This window comes from Artibeus jamaicensis, unplaced genomic scaffold (genome assembly GCF_021234435.1).
Source record: "Artibeus jamaicensis isolate MK-2021 breed Jamaican fruit bat unplaced genomic scaffold, CSHL_Jam_final contig_241, whole genome shotgun sequence".
NCBI classification, from domain to species: Eukaryota; Metazoa; Chordata; class Mammalia; order Chiroptera; family Phyllostomidae; genus Artibeus; species Artibeus jamaicensis.
In genome coordinates this window covers 4,575,139-4,595,016 of record NW_026521509.1, presented here as the reverse complement: position 1 = coordinate 4,595,016, position 19,878 = coordinate 4,575,139, and the positions used below count along the sequence as shown (strand labels likewise).

The following is a 19,878-nucleotide window of genomic DNA, read 5'->3' as shown; positions in this document are numbered from 1 at the left end:
ATATTTTACTATTGGCAATTATGTATTTTTAAAAATCTTATGAATTCTCTGAATGTCATCCAAATACCAAAATGCTAAAAACAATTAAAGTAAAAGTTTAATTGAATTCAGATGACTGTTTTCATAGGTGTCACAGTCACAAATTCTGGCATGAGAATCATTGCTACATGCCAACTCAAAATGTCTCTGAAACAGCACATGAGACAAACAAACAAAAGAATTTTGAATATTATTTACTGCTTGCTTGTGCTTGGCATGGTACATAACAAAGCTGTCACCACATCTCACCTGGCCACATCTTAACCATTTGGTTAGTAGGAAGGTTCTTTCAGATCAAATCTAGGTCCTACTTTATACAATGTAATCCTGCCAAGAAACAGGGACAAAGGAAAATAAAATAGAAGATTTTCCTATTTACATTCTTTACGGCAGGTGTCAAAGTTTCTTGAATGTCCTTTGATATCTAACTCAATTTGAAATGTTATAGCCAAATTTTCTCTCCTCCTGTTTCACTAAGAGAATGAAGCTACTTATTGTTTTACTTCACCACATATCTAGAATCTTACCTCATTGATTTTCACCAAGCCCTTACTTTTCTTTCTTTTCAATTACAAATAACTTCAGACTTCACAACACCCTCCATTGCAATCTCTTCTCCTAGTGTCTGTAGCCATACTTTTGATTTCTCAGGTTCTTTATAGAGCCTCTATGGAGAGCTACATATTCCAATGAAGGCAGTCTCATAAGGACCAGTTACACAACTATCAGGTAGAAAGAAGGAAAGGCTTGTAAAAAGCCCAGCCAGCTTAGTCCTGGGATTATTAGAAAGGTAAGTTGAACTAAGGAACATGCAATAAAATGCAGTCCTAAAAAGTGTTCTGTGGTCAATATTTATGAGTTGCCAAGTTTCAGCTCTTTAATTTTTATCTATTCATCTTTTTCTATCAAGTTGATAAGAAAAGAGATTGTTTAAATAACTGTGACAAGTAAGGTGGTTTTTGCATTCTTACGATAATGGCAACTGTTGCTTTTGAACTTCTCATTGTTTTGGGGCTACTAACAAACACAGGTGACATCCACTTCACTGTAGACTATGGGAATGTACATTTACATAATTATCACTTATACAAACTAGTAATTATAAGCTGTGTATTTTCCCCTTTGACTTAAATATAGGTGGAAATTTTCTCAATGAAGAAATTCATAACAGTAAATCATAGATTTTTCTTCATATTTTTCCACAAGTTAAGCTAAGGATGAAAGAAAAATTGTGGCCTTTGTAGTTGTTGGGTTATCTATATATATATTTTTTAATTCTATAAAAATAGTCTTATTATATATGTCAAAAACATTGCTTTATATTCTACTCTAAATTGAGGTTAATTCATATTATTGCAGATTGGTATGATAATGCAGCATAGGATAATATTCCAATAGTTATATTTTTCTCTTTTTTGGATCTCTTTACAATACAAATTGTGTCCTAAAAGCATGATTTCAGTTTGGACAGAAGTTTTCAGAAAGTTTAAAGACATAAAAATTTAATGTAAAGATAGTTAAAGAATGAAAACAAAGAGCTGTTAATTTTATATAATCTTGCAATGTTCATTTACATTCATTGGCATGATTATTAGCACAGATACTCATGCTAAAATAACTCCTTTAAAACCAAATTTATTTCATTTTATGTCTTAGAGTTCTACCCTTTTTAGCTTTCATATAAGCAACTTCTTACATCTTGACTCCCCTAATCCTATATCCACTCTTTCAATACTCTTTTTACCAGTATTCATAAATTATTCACCTTAGTTATACAAGAACCAATGTGTCATTTTCAGAAGATGAAACACATGTGGCAATTCAAACAGGGATTTATGCCTGTCATTTATCCTAGAACAACAAACTATTTGCTGAACACAAATATTTGCTTGTCAGTCCATACATGTCATGGTATCAGTTTTATCTGATACCAAAAAATTGTGTTTACTTCTGATATGAAGTGAATCAGAGAACTAATTTTATAAAAATTATTGTACTCAAGTTGAGGACTGCTTTGTGGTAGGGGCAAAAGTCAGATCAGATACTCCAATCAAATTCAATAAAAACAAGCTATCCTATGCTCTAATTGATTATATGAAAATCATTGGAACTGGTAACAACCACAGACACTAGCAAATGAAAAAACAGCTAAGAGATGAAATTTAGGTTACTATACATCACATATGTGCTGTATTCCACCAAGAGATAACATCCTTTATAACAGGCAGAGAAACAGAAAGAAAAGAAATAAGGTTCAAGACTTCCTCTCTCAACTAGCCTGTCTTTGTGGTACCTGGGAACGGTCGCTCCAAACCAAATTTTGGTAGGAGGAGGAACTTTTCAGAGGGCAGAGCACTTCTCGTGAGCCGATGGGGTCCAAGGCCTGAACCACCTTGTTCATGGGCCCACTGTAGGTCCTCACTCGCTCATACACTATATTTTTTTCTGGAGGCTGTTGGGTTTGACTTGACTGATGGTAGCAGTGGTAATGCTGGGGCTGGCACTGCGGGACCTCTGGAAGCTGCTGAGTCCCACAGCTGCTGCTGCTGCTCGTCTCATTCCAATAGTTTGAACTCATCTTGTCGCTGGTCGGTAAGGTACTCTCCAGATGCTCTCCCTAAGGAACAAACAGAGAGAGAGAGAGAGAGAGAGAGAGAGAGAGAGAGAGAGAGAGAGAGACATTGTAAAAGGAAGGGAGAGAAAGACAGGTTGGTGCACGTACAAGACTTTTATCTTGTCTGTCTATAGTGGTGCCAGGAAGGAATGAGATTTACCTGAGCAGCAGCAGGAGCAGGTCTGGCAGCTGTAGAGGAGGCAGCAAAGTATTTGAACAGGAATGGAAAGTGGAGTCACCCTGTGAGATTGCTCCAGGAAATGGTACTGACACGCCTCTGAGGGGTGGATTCACCAGACAGGTTTACCTGCCAGAAGGGGCCTGGCATTTCCATGGAGATAACTACAAGGCTGCTTAGTAGGTTGGGAGCCTGGAAAGAGCAGAAATTTGGACTTTTGAGGCTAAAACCAGAGCTTCCAAGTCCACAGGCTTGGAAATTCACTTTAAACAGAAATAGGCAGACAAAGACATGCTCATTCATACCAAAAGTTATTAGAGAACAAAAAAGTCACAAACATGACATAGAAGTGGTTTTGACAAGGTTCTTTTGAAGCTTAAAAAGGCATGACTATGATCATTACAGAGTTGCAGACTGAAATAGGGTATTACCTTAGGGATACACTAATCCACAAATACCTTTGCATTCTTTGCAAAACCCAGCTGATAATTGTAGTTAAGGGGAATTATTATGGGGTCTCCTTTTGGCAACTTTCTCTAATTTATGGACCTGTTTATCTTGCTTCAACCTAGTATGACTTTCTAACTTACACTGAAGTAGATTTGTCCAAATAATTGAATAGACATTTATTCATGGAGATTGGTTAAAAATATTTAACAATTCCACCAATACTTTGCATTTTAGCATTTAGATTTATCCTTTTGCATTTTTTTTTTACAAAAGAATATACCTCTTTTATATGTGCCATAGGAAATACTGGGTTTGATTACCTGTTTTCATATTTATATTTTAAGGATTCTGCAAATCCTTACCTAATATGAGATTTAAATGTTCACAGCACTTACATCTATTACTACTTAAAATTACAATCAAAATGCCAATTTACCCACCAGATCTCGCCTTGCAAGGTACTTCAGCACCACTGAACACTAGAGTACCCTCTGAGGGTATCTTCAGAAAAGGCAAGTCTTTCTAGTGTTTAGATATACCATTGAATCAGGATTACCATAAACATTCCAGAGAAGAGGTGAATATCATGGAGCTGGCTAACCAGCTTTTTTCTACTGAATGAACAAAAAGTAGTGATTTACTACTCATCAACTCACTATGACTAGGTACAGTGTGAGAAGCTTTATATGGATCATCTGTCATTGTTACAACTTTATGAGGTTTTATAGGTGAGGGATTCAGATACAGGCACAGAGAAGTTAAAAACTTTCCCCAATTTAAACAAAGAGTAAATGGTAGATCTGAGATTTCAACATAGGGTAACTCATTTTACAGTCTAAGCTCTTATCTATATTATACTGCTAGATAAATCTTAAAATCATGTTCTGCATTTGGCCATATAATAAATCTTCTATATGGGAAAATCAAAAAATAGTTTTAACTGCTAGCTTGTAAGTGACTTTAAAAAGACTCTGGCTATTTTACAGGGTAGAAGTGTCCAAAACGCTAAAAATTGACCTTAAAAACTCTTTAAAAATTTATTGTATATTTACATTTAAATTTGTGTGTTGTGTGCAGAGCTTTGAAATCTAATCTTTGTTTATTTTAATGCTGCTCCTGAAGAACCAATGAAAACTTAAATAGAAACATATGACCTGGCAAACAGCCTGGCAAAATATTATCTCAATAAATTGTTAATATCATTAGCAGCAGCATTTTGAATAAGTTTTAAGACTGATCAGGATACGCATGTTAAAGTGGGTCATACACTTAGCTCTGATTTTTTGAGATATAAATTTAAGACACAAACACATACAAATAGTGCTATTGATATCTGCAACTAAGAGGTGACCTAGTAGACAAGGTGACTGAAATGGAGAATATAATTTTTTTCACCCAGTAAATGGTGACCATACCTCCCCCACATATTTCCTTGCTATATGGGATTTTGAAGGCAGCCAACCACATAAAGTTGGGCAAAAGTTAATGTGTGGAACTGACATCCCCATCTAGTCCTTGAACCTGATGCATCACTATACCCCATTACCAGGTAGGAGAAAAAGAAAGCTTGAAGCTCATGGATTATATAAGAAATGAGATGAAACTCTGTCTAGAAGACAGACCACATCTAACCAACTGTAAAATATGTGTTGAAAAACCTAATTCACCTCAGAGTTTTATCAATAATCCTTGCCAATTTTTTGCTGCTTCTCTGAGAATTCATGTGTGCCTTCATTGATCCGCATCGCCAACTGTTTTATTTCTCCTTTTACAGATAATGCTAATACTCACCTATATTTATTAATAAATGCATATGAATATTATTTCGACTGTTTTATAATGGTACTTGCCCTGTTCTCTACTTAAAAACCCAATGGGTTGACAGTGTATCCTAAGAACTTCATAATTAATTATGTTACCCCTGTAAAATTGCTGCATGGGATAGTAAAAATTGATTCCTTAGTGTTAGCTCCAGACTCACTCAGAGAATCCTTAATTATACTTCTGGTATTTATTTTGTTTCACTCAGTAATATATTTTGTGTTCAGTACTAAAAAAAACCTCATTTATGACTATGAATTTTATTTCCCCTTAGAACTGATATCACTTGAGAAACTAATTCAGTTCTAATAGATTTTCAAAATCTTCATTATTTCTCATTGTAAAGGTAATGCATTCTTTAAAAATTCAAATAACTGTTTTCCACAGTGGCTGCCCCAGTCTGCATTCCCACCAACAGTGCACCAGGGTTCCCTTATCTCCACAACCTCACCAGCACTTGTTTGTTGATTTGTTTATGGTGGCCATTTGACAGGTGTGAGATGATATCTCATTGTGATTTTATTTTGCATTTCTCTGATGATTAGTGATGTTGAGCATTTTTTTCATATGTCTATTGGCCATTTGTATCTCCTTTCTGGAGAAGTGTCTATGTAGGACTTTGCACATTTGTAAATCGGATTATTTGGGGGTTTTTTGCAGTTGAGTTGTATGAGTTATTTTTTTAAAAAAGTATTAATTATGCTGTTACAATTGTCCCAATTTTTGCCTCTTTGCCCCCCTTCACTCAGTACCCCCATTTCCTCCAGCAATCCCTTAGTTCTTGTCTATGAGCCATGCATATACTGGACGTTCTTTGGCTACTACATTTCTTATACTGTTCTTAACATCCTCTTATCTATTTTGTATCTACCAATTTGTACTTTTTAATCCCAGCACCTTTCCCCCATTCTCTCCCTTTTCCCACCCAGCTGATAATCTTCCAAATGATTTCTGCATGAATGATTCTGTTCCTATTATAGTTGTTTGCTTAGTTTGTTTTTGTGATTCAGTTGTTGACAGTTATGGGTTTGTTGTCATTTGAATGTTCACAGTTTTTATCTTCTTTTTCTTATATAGTTCTCTTTAGCATTTCATGTAATACTGGCTTGGTGATTATGAGCTCCTTTAGTTTTACCTTGTCTGGGAAGCACTTTATCCACCCTTAAATTCTAAATGATGGCTTTGTGGGATAAAATAATCTAGATTGTAGGTCCTTGCTTTTCATCACTTTGAATATTTTTTGCCAGTCTCTTCTAGCCTGTAAAGTATCTTTTGAGACACCAGCTAACAATCTTATGGGAACTCCTTTGTTAGGTAATTCTCTGCTTTTGTCTTGCTGCTTTTAAGATTCTCCCTTTATCTTTAACCTTTGGCATTTTAATTATGATGTGTCTGGGTGTGATACTCTTTGGGTCCAGATTGTTCAGGATGCTCTGTGCTTCCTGGACTTGTATGTCTATTTCCTTCACCAAATTAGGAAAGTTTTTTATTTTTCATTTTTTTCAATTTCTTGCTCTTCCTCTTCTCTTTCTGGCACCCCTATCATTTGGATGTTGGTACATTTGGAGATGTCCTAGAGGCTCCTTATTCTATTCTCATTTGTTTTGAATTCTTTTTTTTCTTGCTGTTTTGATTGAATGCTGTCTTTCTTCCTATGTTCCAAATTGTTGAATTGCATCTTGGGTTCATCCTCTCCATTGTTGGTTTCCTGTGGATTATTTTTTTATTTCACTTAATGCAACTTTCTTTTCTGCCTGGGTCTTTTTTATGCTGTTGCAGTACCCACTGATTTTTTTGAGCATCTACCAGTGTTTTGAACTCTGAATCTGATAGGTAGCTTATCTTCATTTCATTTAGTTCTTTTCCTGGAGTTTTGTTCTGTTCTTTCATTTGGGCCACATTTCCTTGTCTCCTCATTTTGACAGCTTCCGTCTGCTTGTTTGTGTGTATTAGGTAGAGCTATTTTGTCTCCAAGTCCTAGTACTATGGCCTGTTGTAGAAAATGCACCTGCAAACTGTGTGGGGCAGAGCCTTAGGTAGTCACCAGGGCAGGAAAACCTGTTTCACTGCTTTGTAGCTCTGTGTGGGGAAGGCTCAGATAGGGGACAATGCTGCTGCCTGGCCTCTGGAGACTGCCCGAGAAGAAGCTCAGATAAAAAAAAAAATTTTATCCACATCACTTGAATGTAGGGCTGCCCATTCCACTGCATCTCTGTACCTCTCTGCACCTCTACAGGCCTCTGCATGCCTCCGCATCTCCATTCCTCCTACCAGTCTGGATGAATGTGGCTTCTTTAAATCCTTGGTTGTCAGTCTATTTTCTGATGGATCTGAATGAAATTTGTTTTGTAGTCTAGATGTGATTTTTTCTGTAGCTGTATGCAGAGGTGATGTGTGTTTACCTACACCTCCATGCTGGCCAGAAGTAGTTGTATGAAATATTTATGAATTTTAGATATTAACCCCTTATCAGATGCATCATTAAAAATATGTTCTCCTATTTAGTGGGTTGTCTTTTTTTAAGATTTTATTTATTTAATTTTAGAGAGAGGGGAAGGGAAGGAGAAAGAGAAGGAGATAAACATCAATGTGTGGTTGCCTCTAGTGCACCTCCTACTGGGGACCTGGCCAGCAACCCAGGCATGGTCCTAATTGGGAATTGAACCTTTGACCCTTTGACTCACGGGCCAGCACCGAATCTACTGAGACACACTGTACAGGTTTTTTTTTTTAGATTTTATTTTAGTGGATTGTCTTTTTCTTTTGTTGATGGTTGCCTTTGCTTTGTAAAAACTTTAAATTTTTATTTAGTTACTTTTAGAGAGAGAGAAAGGGAGGGAGAGAAACACCAATGTGACAGAAAAACACTGATTGGATGCCTCTCTCTTACACCCCAGTTGGGGACCAAACCCACAACCCGGACATGTGCCCTGAGTGGAAATTGAATGTGTAACCTTTCACTTTTTTTTTTAATTTTATTTTTCACACATATTATGTGTTTATCCATGTTTCTTTTTTTTATTTTTTTTATTTTTTATTGATTATGCCATTACATTTGCTCTATTCCCCCCTCCCTTCCCCTCCACCCTGCATACCCCTCCCCCACCATTTCCCCCTTTAGTTCATGAACATGTGTCTCAAATTCTTTAGATTCTGTATTTCCCCCTACTATTCTTACCCTCCCCCTATCTATTTTCTATCTACTGTCTATACTACTTATTTTCTGTACCTTCTCCCCCTTCCCCTCCTCCCACTCCCCTGTTGCTAACCCTCCCTGTGATCTTCATTTCTATGGTTCTGCTCCTGATCTAGCTGTCCTCTTAGTTTGCTTTTGTTTTAGGTGTGGTTCTTAATAACTGTGAGTTTGCTGTCCTTTCACTGTTCATCTTTTTTATCTTCTTTTTCTTAGGTAAGTCCCTTTAACATTTCATATAGTAAGGGCTTGGTGATGATGAACTCCTTGAATTTGACCTTATCTGAGAAGCACTTTATCTGTCCTTCCATTCTAAATGAAAGTTTTGCTGGGTAGAGCAATCTTGGTTGTAGATCTTTGGTTTTCATGACTTGGAATACCTCTGTCCAGCCCCTTCTTGCTTGTAAGGTCTCTTTTGAGAAATCAGCTGACAGTCTGATGGGAACTCCTTTGTAGGTGACTGTCCCCTTAGCTCTTGCTGCTTCTAGGATTCTCTCCTTCATTTTAATCTTGGCTAATGTAATTATGATGTGCCTTGGTGTGTTCCTTCCCGGGTCCAACTTCCTCGGGACTCTCCGAGCTTCCTGGATCTCTCGGAAGTCTATTTCCTTTGCCATCTTGGGGAAATTCTCCTTTATTATTTGTTCAAATAATTTTTCAACTGGTGGTTGTGCCTTTCCCCCCTTCTGGTACCCCTATAATTCGGATGTTGGAACGTTTAAAGATGTCCTGGAGGTTCCCAAGCCTCTCCTCATTTTTCTGAATTCTTATTTCTTCATTCCTTTCTGCTTGATCATCTTTTTCTTCTGTCTGGTCCTCTCCCTTGATTTGAGTCCCAATTTTCTTTCCATCACTATTGGTATCTTTTTGTATCAGCATTCATTTCAATTAATTTAGCTTCCATATGTTTCTCTAATTTGTGACTAAAATCCACCAGTTCTGTAAGGATTTTTATAACCAGTGTTTTGAACTGTGCATCTGAAAGACTGGCTATTTCTTCATCACTTAGGTCTATCGGTTCTGGGGCTCTGAGTTGTTCTAGAGCCATTTTTGGTTTATTTGTGCTGTTTAGTGAGCGGAGAGAAGCCTTAGTTGTTTACCAGGACGGGGCGACCCAGGTCGCTGGTTTGTGACGCTGTGTGTGGGGGCGGGGTCAGAGAGGGAGCAATGGCGTTCCTCTCCGCTAGCCCAGCGCATCCAGTCACTCAAACGCCTCGGACTTGCTTATCCGATCCTAATTTTGCGAGCCTGCTGCACCGTGCGGGTTTCCCTTCTCACTGGTTTCTCCGCAGGTAAATGCACGCGACTGAGCGACCCACCGCGCCTCTTCCCTGTGCGCTCCGGCAGCCAGCTCGCTGGCGATCAGCGCCCTCGGTTGCCTGCGCGCACCGCGCACCGCCCCGGGAATTTTTTCTTGCTAACCTGCTCTGCTTCTGGCCTCGCTCCTCGTACCGGTCCAGCCGAGTATCTAGTTGTCCTTTGGACTCCGTATTGTCGATTTTCCTGTGGCTTGGTTGTGACTGCTGTTAAAAATAGTTGTTCTTAGATTTGGTTGTGCACAGAGGCGAGGTGGACCCTCCACCTACTTCTCCATCTTGGCGGAAGTCCGTAACCTTTCACTTTGCCAAGCAATGCCCAACCAATAGAGTCACACCAGTAAGGACCCCAAAATTTTTAGTTTGATTTTGTCCCATTTGCTTATTTTTTATTTTGTTTCCCTTGCCCAAGGAGGTACCTCAGAAAAAATATTACTAGCAGAGATGATGGGGATTTTACTGCTTATATTTTCTTTTAAGAATTTTATGGTTGTGAGTCTTACATTTAATTCTTTTATCCCTTTTGAATTTATCCTTACATATAGTGTAAGTAGGTGGTCTAGTTTCATATTTTTGCATCTATCTGTCCAATTTTCCCATAACCTGTTACTGAATAGACTATCTTTATGCCATTGTAGGTTCTTGTCACCTTTGTTGAATTTTTTAAAAAATATTTATTTATTTTTAGAGAGAGGGGACAGGGAGGAGAAAGGGAGGGAGAGAAACATCAGTCAATGTGTGGTTGCCTCTCATGTGACCCCCCCTGGGGATCTGGCCTGCAACCCAGGCATGTGCCCTGACTGGGAATCGAACAGGCGAACCTTTGCTTCACAGGCCCGCACTCAATCCACAGAGCTACACCAGCCAGGGCTCCTTTGTTGACTGTTAACTGCTCATATAGTCATGGGTTTCTTTTGGGATGTCTCTTCTGCTCCACTGATCTATATGTCTGTTTTTATGCCAGCACCATGCTGTTTTGATTACTATAGCCTTATCTAAACATTATATTATACACTTGAATCTATTACAAAATAATGTTGAATGTAAATTGTAATTGAAAAAAATAATAAAAATTCAAATAACTAAAGACATAAATAAAGTAGAATATGAAACTTCCCATATTGATTGTTGGAGTAAGGGATGGAATAAGGATCAGTAATGTCTACAGTATACATATTGGTAATAAGAAAAAACAGTGATTATATTTTAACTAAACTGTTTTGGTGGCCATCTGAAAAAGTTCTGATTTTAGTGCCTCATATGATTATTATGAGGATCAAATATGAAAATGCTTAATTTTAATATGTAATCCAGATGTAATATTTTAAATATATTATTCACAGGTAGTATGGTATAATTTTTGTGAAATAGTAGGCATTGAAAAGCAAATAGCTATGTCCCAGTAGGCTATAGCCTTGGTTTTTGAAAAGCTTAGCTGCCTAAAACCATTAAGACTAGTAATTAATGTATCAAAATTGATCTACAGAACTATATTAGGATCTAAAACAATGTGTCATTCTAAATGTAACACCAAATGAATTTCATCAGAACCAGCAGTGGAGTTTTGATGTGTGTAACTAATCCTATACTCTATCTCCTGCTTTATGAGGATGATGCACAAATCTAGACCTGGTCCACTGCTTGAGGCAATAGTATAATGGCAAAGGATAGTTATAGAGGTTACTCAAGTCTTTGTACTTCTGTCTTCTGTATGATAAAGGAGAAGCATGTTTATACAGCAATAATTGGTCAGAGAGAATGAAGCCTATGGTAGTGAGATGATTGTTTTCTATATTTTACTGAATGCGTCCAAGTTACATGATCCAGCAGAACTCCATTCCTGTCTTCTGACAGAACTTAAAGTTGAGCTTGCTTAACTGCTGTTGGGAAACTTTAGACTGGGCAATGTTTCAGAATATCACATGTGAAAAAAAATTATCCTGATTTAAAAGCAATGGCAAAGTTAAAACAGTTTAGTCTGGTATCAGTTCAAGTTCAAAGTGTAGATCAGGTGTCTGATGTTACATATATTTAGAATAGTGCTAGGAGATCCCTGAAAAGCTCTTTAGTATCCCCTGTCTTGATTTTTGTCTCCATCCTTTAGTATATTTTGCCTGTGGCATAATTTTACCCAGAAATAAATCCAATGTTCCAAGAGCCATAGTAGAAGAAACCAGACCTACATTCTGGGAAGAGTAAATAACTTTTCTGGTGTCATTTGAATGCAGCTGAACAGGCATCAACCCTCTGATTCTGGCAGATCCCCAGGGATGCCTGACCTTTCCTGTAAAAAGGATTATTTTGAGCAGCATTTCTCAAAGCATGTCCTGAATAACACTAGTCTACAGTGTATTCCACATAGCCAGAGAAGAGTTTTGTGACAAAATGAGTTTAAGAAATTCTTGGTGGAATATCATTTTAGAAGTAGCTTTATTTATAAAATTGCTTTTAGCGTTTCATGAACTAATGTACACTGTGACCTGAATGGGTTAATGATGTGTAGAGGCTTTAAAGTTTTGTTGGTGATGGAATGTATTTTGTGTGGAATAACTTCAGTGACTTAAATGTTCTTCAGATTTTATTTTCATCTTTATACTTTTTCCCCATATGATTTAAAGTAAACTCATCAAGTAAGTTGGAATTCATATCTAGTTCATTATTCAACAAATATCATAAAAATATACCAAAGACTGTCCCATCAGCCACATCACTGTATCAGCGATACTGAAAGTGAGGTCCCTGATCCAAAAGTATCAACTCCACCAGGGCAGTTTTAAACAAGGCAAATGTTTGGGCCCCAACCTAGATTTACTGATTCAGAAACTCTTGGGGATGGGGCCCAGCAATCTGCTTAACAAGGCCTCTTGGTGATTCTGATGCATGCCAAATCGGTTTGAAAATTCTCAAATTATACCAGCATGTTGGGTGGCAGGTTTGGACAGGAGAGGAACATAGTAGTGCCAGAATAATGAGATTTCTAATGTATTGGCTATAAAATTGTAAGCATGTCAAGAGTAAGTCATTAAAAGTCTATGAGTAAGTAGAGTTGAGCTATAACCCTGAGTAAAAATCAATTTTTTCTACATATATGGAGATGTTGAAAACAAACTATATTGTGATACATTGGGAATAGGTACCTAAGTTATTCTAATATTATAAATAAAATAGCTTTATTTTAATAAAAGGAGTATATTGAAATATACTAGAAGGTTATATAGTATGGTGTTGATGAGTGTAGCTTTGCAATTAGATAGACCAAGATTTAAATTTTGGCTCTATTTCATATTAGTTCTGTGGGCTGGCAAATCATGTTACTTCTCTGATCTTCTGTTATTCTTAACAAAGTGAATAATAACCACTAACAAAAGACTTGTTGTGTATTTTAGATAAAATGTATATAAAGTATCTAGCATAATGTCTGGTGCACAGCAGCTACAAAATAAATGGCAATTCTTAACACTATGCTCTAGATTTGATTAGGGATAAAGGAAGAAAGGGCTTGCAATGGTTTTACACATAGAAATCAGCTTATAATAGAAAGCATTATATGAGGCAGCAACAAGTGGGAAAATTCCAGATGATAAAGTCATAGAGAAGGCTCACACAACTTAACAAAAAGAAAAAGGTAGAATGAATCTTGAATGTAAAGCAGTTATTTGTAATTTAAAAAGCTTGGCTAGGATAGAAGAGTTTTGTTAAAAGGTAAAGTCCTGAGTTATATCTTCTAGATATCGATGTTTCAATATAGAGAAATTATAAGGAATAATTTTAATGTAATCTAATTATTTAAAACATACACAAAATTACCCAAGCCAAACAGAAGAAAGGAAATCATAAATATAACTGAAATCAATGAGATTAGCAACTGAAAAAATAGATAAAATCAATAAAACCAGAAGATAATTCTTTGAAAAATTAGTCATCCTTTGATAAGATAGAGAAAGAAAAAAGAAAGTACAAGTAACCAAAATCATGAATGAAAGATGAGACATCATTAGTGACTCCAAAGACATTAATAAGATAATGAAGTATTCTATGAACAACTCTGTGCACATATATTCTCCAACTTAGATAAAATGTATCAGCTCTTTAAAAACCACAAACTACCATAACTCACCCAAGATGAAAGAGATAAAATAATTAAGCTTGTATTTTAAAAATAACTACAATCTATAATAATAAACCTTCCAAAAAGAAAAATGCTGAATTCTACCAAACATTTATGGAAAAAATTAATATATTTTCTATGTAGTAGTCTCTTGAACAAAATAGAAGAGGAACATTTCCTAGTGTATTTTGTCAAGCCAGCATTATCCTAATATTAAAAACAACGACAGGCAACTTCCGCCAAGATGGAGGCATAGGTGGAGACACCGTGCTTTCTCACACAACCAAGTTTAGAGACAACAAAATATTAGCAATAGAAAACACAATCAGAACACAGAAAATTGAACTTTTTGGAAGTCCAATAACAACAAATTCTTCAGCCTGATCGGTAAGAGGGGCAAAACCAGCAGCTTGTGGAGCAGGGTTGCACAGGAAAACTTGGTCAGACGGACTCAGGCCCGAGGATCTCAGGCGTGGGGTTGCAAAGGCCTGACCCAGTGAGCGACCTAGAGAGTGCAACACAGTGAGCGACTGGTAGATCCAAGGAGGGTTAAGAGCAGCGGGATGACTGTGCTGGCGCATTCCTGTGCAGATAGACCACCAAGGGAGTGCACAGTGAAACAGGACCTAGCAGGTCCCAGCAACAGGAGGCAGCAGAGACAGCCACCATTTCCTGGCTCTGACCCCACCCCCACATACAGCTTCACAACCCAGCGATCCCGCCCTGGAGGCCCTGCCCCATCCCTAAGGCTCTGCTCCTCATATTGAATGGGTGCGAATAGATCAAAAATGGCTGAAGAAGATCTCAAAGCCCCAGAGCCCATAAATCTAAGTGACAAAGAAATAGCAAAACTTTCAGGTGCACAGTTCAAAACACTGATGATCAGGATGTTCACAGAACTGGTTGATTTTAGTCACAAATTAGAGGAACATATGAAGACTAAACTAGTTGAAATGAAGGGAAATTCACAGGGAACCAATAGTAACGGAAAGGAAACTGGGACTCAAATCAAAGGAGTAGACCAGAAGGAGGATAAAAATGACCAACCAGAAAAGAATGAAGAAACAAGAATTCAAAAAAAAAATGAGGAGAGACTTAGGAACCTCCAGGACATCTTTAAATGCTCCAACATCTGAGTTATAGGGGGTACCAGAAGGGGGAAAGGCACAGCCACCAGTGGAAAATTTATTTGAACAAATACTAAAGGAGAATTTCCCCAATCTGGCAAAGGAAATAGACTTCCAGGAAATCCAGGAAGCTCAGAGAGTCCCAAAGAAGTTGGACCCAAGAAGGAACACACCAAGGCACATCATAATTACATTAGCCAAGTTTAAAATGAAGGAGAGAATCCTAGAAGCAGCAAGAGCTAAGGGGACAATCACCTACAAAGGAGTTCCCATCAGACTGTCAGCTGATTTCTCAAAAGAGACCTTACAGGCAAGAAGGGGCTGGAAAGAAGTATTCCAAGTCATGAAATCCAAAGACCTAAACCAAGATTGCTCTACCCAGCAAAACTTTCATTTAGAATGGAAGGACAGATAAAGTGCTTCTCAGATAAGATCAAATTCAAGGAGTTCATCATCACCAAGCCCTTATTATATGAATTGTTAAAGGGACTTATCTAATAAAAAGAAGTTTAAAAAATGAACAGTGAAAGGACAGCAAACTCACAGTTATTAACAACCACGTCTAAAACAAAAGCAAGCTAAAAGGACAGCTGGATCAGGAGCAGAACCATAGAAATGAAGATCTCATGGAGGGTTAGCAACAGGGGAGTGGGGGGAGAAGGGGGAGAAGTTACAGAAAATAAGTAGCATAGACAATAGGTAGAAAATAGATAGGGGGAGGACAAGAATAGTATGGGAAATATAGAATCTAAAGAACTTGAGACACATGATCATAAACTAAAGGGGGGGAATGGTAAGTGTGCAGGGGTGCAGGGTGAAGGGGAATGAAGGGGGGAATAGAACAACTGTAATGGCATAATCAATAAAATAAAAATTTTAAAATTTAAAAAAGACAATACAAGAAAACTACAGAACAATGAACTTAATGAACATAAACTCAAAATATTAACAATTGAAATAAAAATATATTTAAAAATAATGTATTATGAGTAAGTTTTATTCAAGGAATGCAAGGCTAATTCAACATTCAAAAATCAATTAGCATAATTCACTATTTTAGCAAACAAAAAAAAGAAAAATATATAATCATCTCAGTAGATGTGGAAAAAGCACTTGAAAAAACCTTCTATTCATGCCAGATAAAAAGGCTTAGTAATCTAGTAGAAGAAGAAATTTTCCTAAATATGATAAAGAGCATATATGAAAAAACCTACAGCAAATATATTTTACAGTGATGGACTTGATACTTTCTCCTTGTGATCAGAAAGTAGTAAGGATGTCTACTCTCATTGAATATCATACATGAAATCCTTGATAGGAAAAAATGGAAAGAAAATGAAATAAAAGGATTTTAAATTTGAAAGAAAAATAAAGCAAATTTATCCCTATTTACAAATGACATGATTGTTTTTGTATACAATCCCAAGAAGTCTATAAAAAACCTTTTAGAACTAATAAGTGAGTTTGGAAAGACTGCAGGATAGAAGATGAACATACAAAAATCAGTAGTATCTTTATGTTACCAGTTAATAATTAGAGATTGAAATAAAATCAAACAATGGCATTCACAGTACCAACCAATGAAATATTAAAGAATAAAGCAATATGAGTTGTATGCAGAAACTAGAAAATACTAATGAAAGAAATCAAATAAAGCTTAAATAAATGCACAGATATCCCATGTTCATAGGTCAGGTGATTCCATATAATTATGATACAAATTCTCTTGCAACTGGTCTGTAAATTTAGTGGAACACCAATAAAAAAATCTCAATATTCTTTGTAGATATAGACAAGTGGATATTTAAAATTATATGGAGGTACCTCAGCCATAGTGACGGGTCTGGGTGCCGGGGAGTCAGCTATGGGAACCGGGACACTTGTGGGCCCTGTGATGGGCCTGAGCATCAGAGGAGTAAGCTACAGGAGCCGGGACACTGGGCAGTGGTAGGCGACCAGTGCGAGGACCAGCAGGAGCGTAGGTGGAGATGGAGAACATCAAGATACCCGAAGGAGTACCTGCACAACTGAAAATCACAGCTATTATACCACAGAAGTTCACACCATAAACCCAGGGATCAATTTTAGAAACAGAGTCTAACAAGAAGAGTCTCAAAAATGGGAAGACAAAGAAACAATCCCCAAATGAAAGAAAAAACAGAGACTTCAGAAAGAATGTTAGATGAAATAGAGGCTAATCAACTATCAGCTATCGAATTCAAAGCACTGGTTATTACGAAGTTCAAAGAGCTCACAATGAGCTACCAGAAAATACAGGGGAGCTACAATGATCTCACTGCAAACTACATCAACATGAAAAAGGAAATAGAAAATATCAGCAAGGGACAAGAGGAAATGAAGAACACAATTTCCGAATTGAAGAACACAGTAGATAGTTTCAAAAGTAAAATAGATGGGGCGGGGGATTGGATTAGTGAGTTAGAGGACAAAGTAGAAAGCATCTCACAGAAAGAGCAAAAAAATGAAAAGAGGCCCAGAAAGAATGAAGAGGGATTAAGAGTAATGCAAGACAATATGAAATGTAATAATATCCGAATAATAGGAATACCAGAAGGAGAAGAAGAAGAAGAAGGGATAGAAAACGTATTCGAAAGAGTAATGAGAGAAAATTTCCCTAATTTGATAAGAGAAAAAGTCACACAAATCCAGGAATCACAGAGAGTCACAATCAAGAGGAACCCAAAGAGGCCCAATTCAAGACACATCATCTTTAAAATGGCAAAATTCCAAGACAAAGAGAATCTTAAAGTCAGCAAGGGAGAAAAAAGAAGAAACATACAAGAGAGCCCCAATAAGGTTAGCTACTAACTTCTCAATGGAAACACTTTAAGCAAGAAGAGAATGGCAAGAAATATTCCAAGTAATGAGAACCAGAGGCCTACAACCAAGGCTACTTTACCCAGCAAGGCTCTCAGTCAATCTAGAAGCCCAAATAAAGAGCTTCCAAGACAAAAAAAAAAGTCTAAAAGAATATGTCTCCACCAAACCAGCTCTACAAGAAATACTAAAAGGACTGCTTTAAGAAAAGGAAGGAAAAGGAGACAGAGAGGAACACAGGTACACAAATGGCAATGAATAAGTACCTATCAATAATAACCTTAAATGTAAATGGATTAAATGCTCCAATCAAAAGACAAAGAATAACTGAATGGATCAGAAAGCATGACCCACACATATGCTGCTTACAAGAGACCCACCTCAGGACAAAAGACCATCACAGACTAAAAGTGAAAGGCTGGAAACAAGTTTTTCAACCAAACGGACAAAAAAAAAGCTGGGGTAGCAATTCTCATGTCAAACAAAATAGACTTCAAAAAAAGGGCCATAAAGAGCCCCAGAAGGTCACTTCATAATACTCAAGGGAAGAATCCACCAAGAAGACATTAACATCATAAGCATATATATGCACCAAACATACGGGCACCCAAATATATCAAGAAAATCTTAGAGGACTTCAAGAAAGATATTGACAGCAACACAATTATAGTAGGGGATTTTAACACCCCACTGTAAAAAAATGGACAGATCTTCCAAACAAAATATCAACAAAGATATTGTGGCATTAAACAACACCCTAGATGAAATGGACTTAACTGATATATATAGAGAGAGTCCTTCACCCCAAAGAAGCTAAATACACATTCTTTTCAAATGCACATGGAACATTTTCAAAGATAGACCACATGGTAGAACACAAAACAAGCCTCAAAAAATTCAAGAAAATTGAAATCATACCAAGCATCTTCTCTGACCACAAGGGACTGAACTAGAAACTGACCTCAAAGGAAAAAACCCAAAACACTCAAAATCATGGGGACTGAATGGCATATTATTAAACAATGAATGGGTCCAGAATGAAATTAGGGAAGAAATCAAAATGTTTATGAACTCACAACAACCCAAAACTTATGGGACACAGCAAAGGCAGGTATGAAAGAGAAGTTCACAGCAATATAGGCCTACCTAAAAAAAAGATAGAAACATTTCAAACAAAGAACCTAACCCTACCCCAGCAAGAACTCGAAGAACAACAACAAAGACAGTCCAAGGCAAGCAGAAGGAAGGAAATAACCAAGATCAGAGAAGAATTAAATGACATAGAGACTAAAAGCACAATTCTAAGGATCAATGAATCCAGGAGTTGGTTCTTTGAAAAGATAAACAAAATAGACTAGCCTTTAAGTAGGCTCATCAAGAAAAGAAGAGAGCGGACACAAATAAACACAATCAGAAATGAAAGATGAGAGATTACAACTGATACCACAGAAATAGAAGGGATTGTAAGAAATTACTATGAAGAACTGAATGCCAAGAAATTTGAAAACCTAAGGAAAATGGACACATTTCTCAAAAAATACAATCTTCCACAACTCAATGAAAACGAAGCAGATAATCTGAACACACCAATAACAGCAAAAGAAATTGAAGCAGTAATAAAAAAAAACTCCCATCACACAAAAGCCCTGGACCAAATGGGTTCACAAGAGAATTCTACAAAGCAGTTAAGGAAGGGATAACCCATATTCTCCACAGACTATTCCAAAAAATCCAGAAGGATGGAAAACTCCCAAATTCTTTTTATGAAGCCAGCATCATCCTAATTCCAAAACCAGATAGAGACACAACAAAGAAAGAAAACTTCAGGCCAATATCGCTGATGAACATAGATGCTAAAATCCTCAACAAAATATTGGCAAATCGCATTCAACAATATATCAAAAAGATCATACACCATGACCAAGTGGGATTCATCCCAGGGATGTAATGATGGTTCAATATTCTCAAATCAGTAAATGTAATACATCACATAAACAAAAGCAAAGACAAAAACCACATGATCATATCAATAGACGTGGAAAAAGCTTTTGATAAGGTACAACACCAATTTATGATAAAAACACTCAGCACTGTGGGAATAGAGGGAGTATTCCTCAATATAGTAAAGGCCATATATGAGAGACCTACAGCTAACATCATAATCAATGGGCAAAAACTAAAAGCTTTTCCACTA

At 36.9% G+C, this 19,878-nt stretch overlaps 1 protein-coding gene across 1 annotated transcript in view; it reads right to left on the bottom strand.

Moving 5' to 3' along the window:
- The window catches only part of POF1B (POF1B actin binding protein), a 77,047-nt gene extending 74,191 nt beyond the window's left edge, over window positions 1–2,856 (bottom strand). The window contains exons 1-2 of the mRNA XM_053662430.1: window positions 2,814–2,856; window positions 2,333–2,656 (exon numbers count right to left, since the gene is read on the bottom strand). Coding sequence (XP_053518405.1) covers window positions 2,333–2,617 — 285 coding nt within the window. The 5' untranslated portion in view covers window positions 2,618–2,656; window positions 2,814–2,856. The remainder of the gene's footprint in view (window positions 1–2,332; window positions 2,657–2,813) is intronic.
- Between the last annotated feature and the right edge of the window lie 17,022 nt (window positions 2,857–19,878).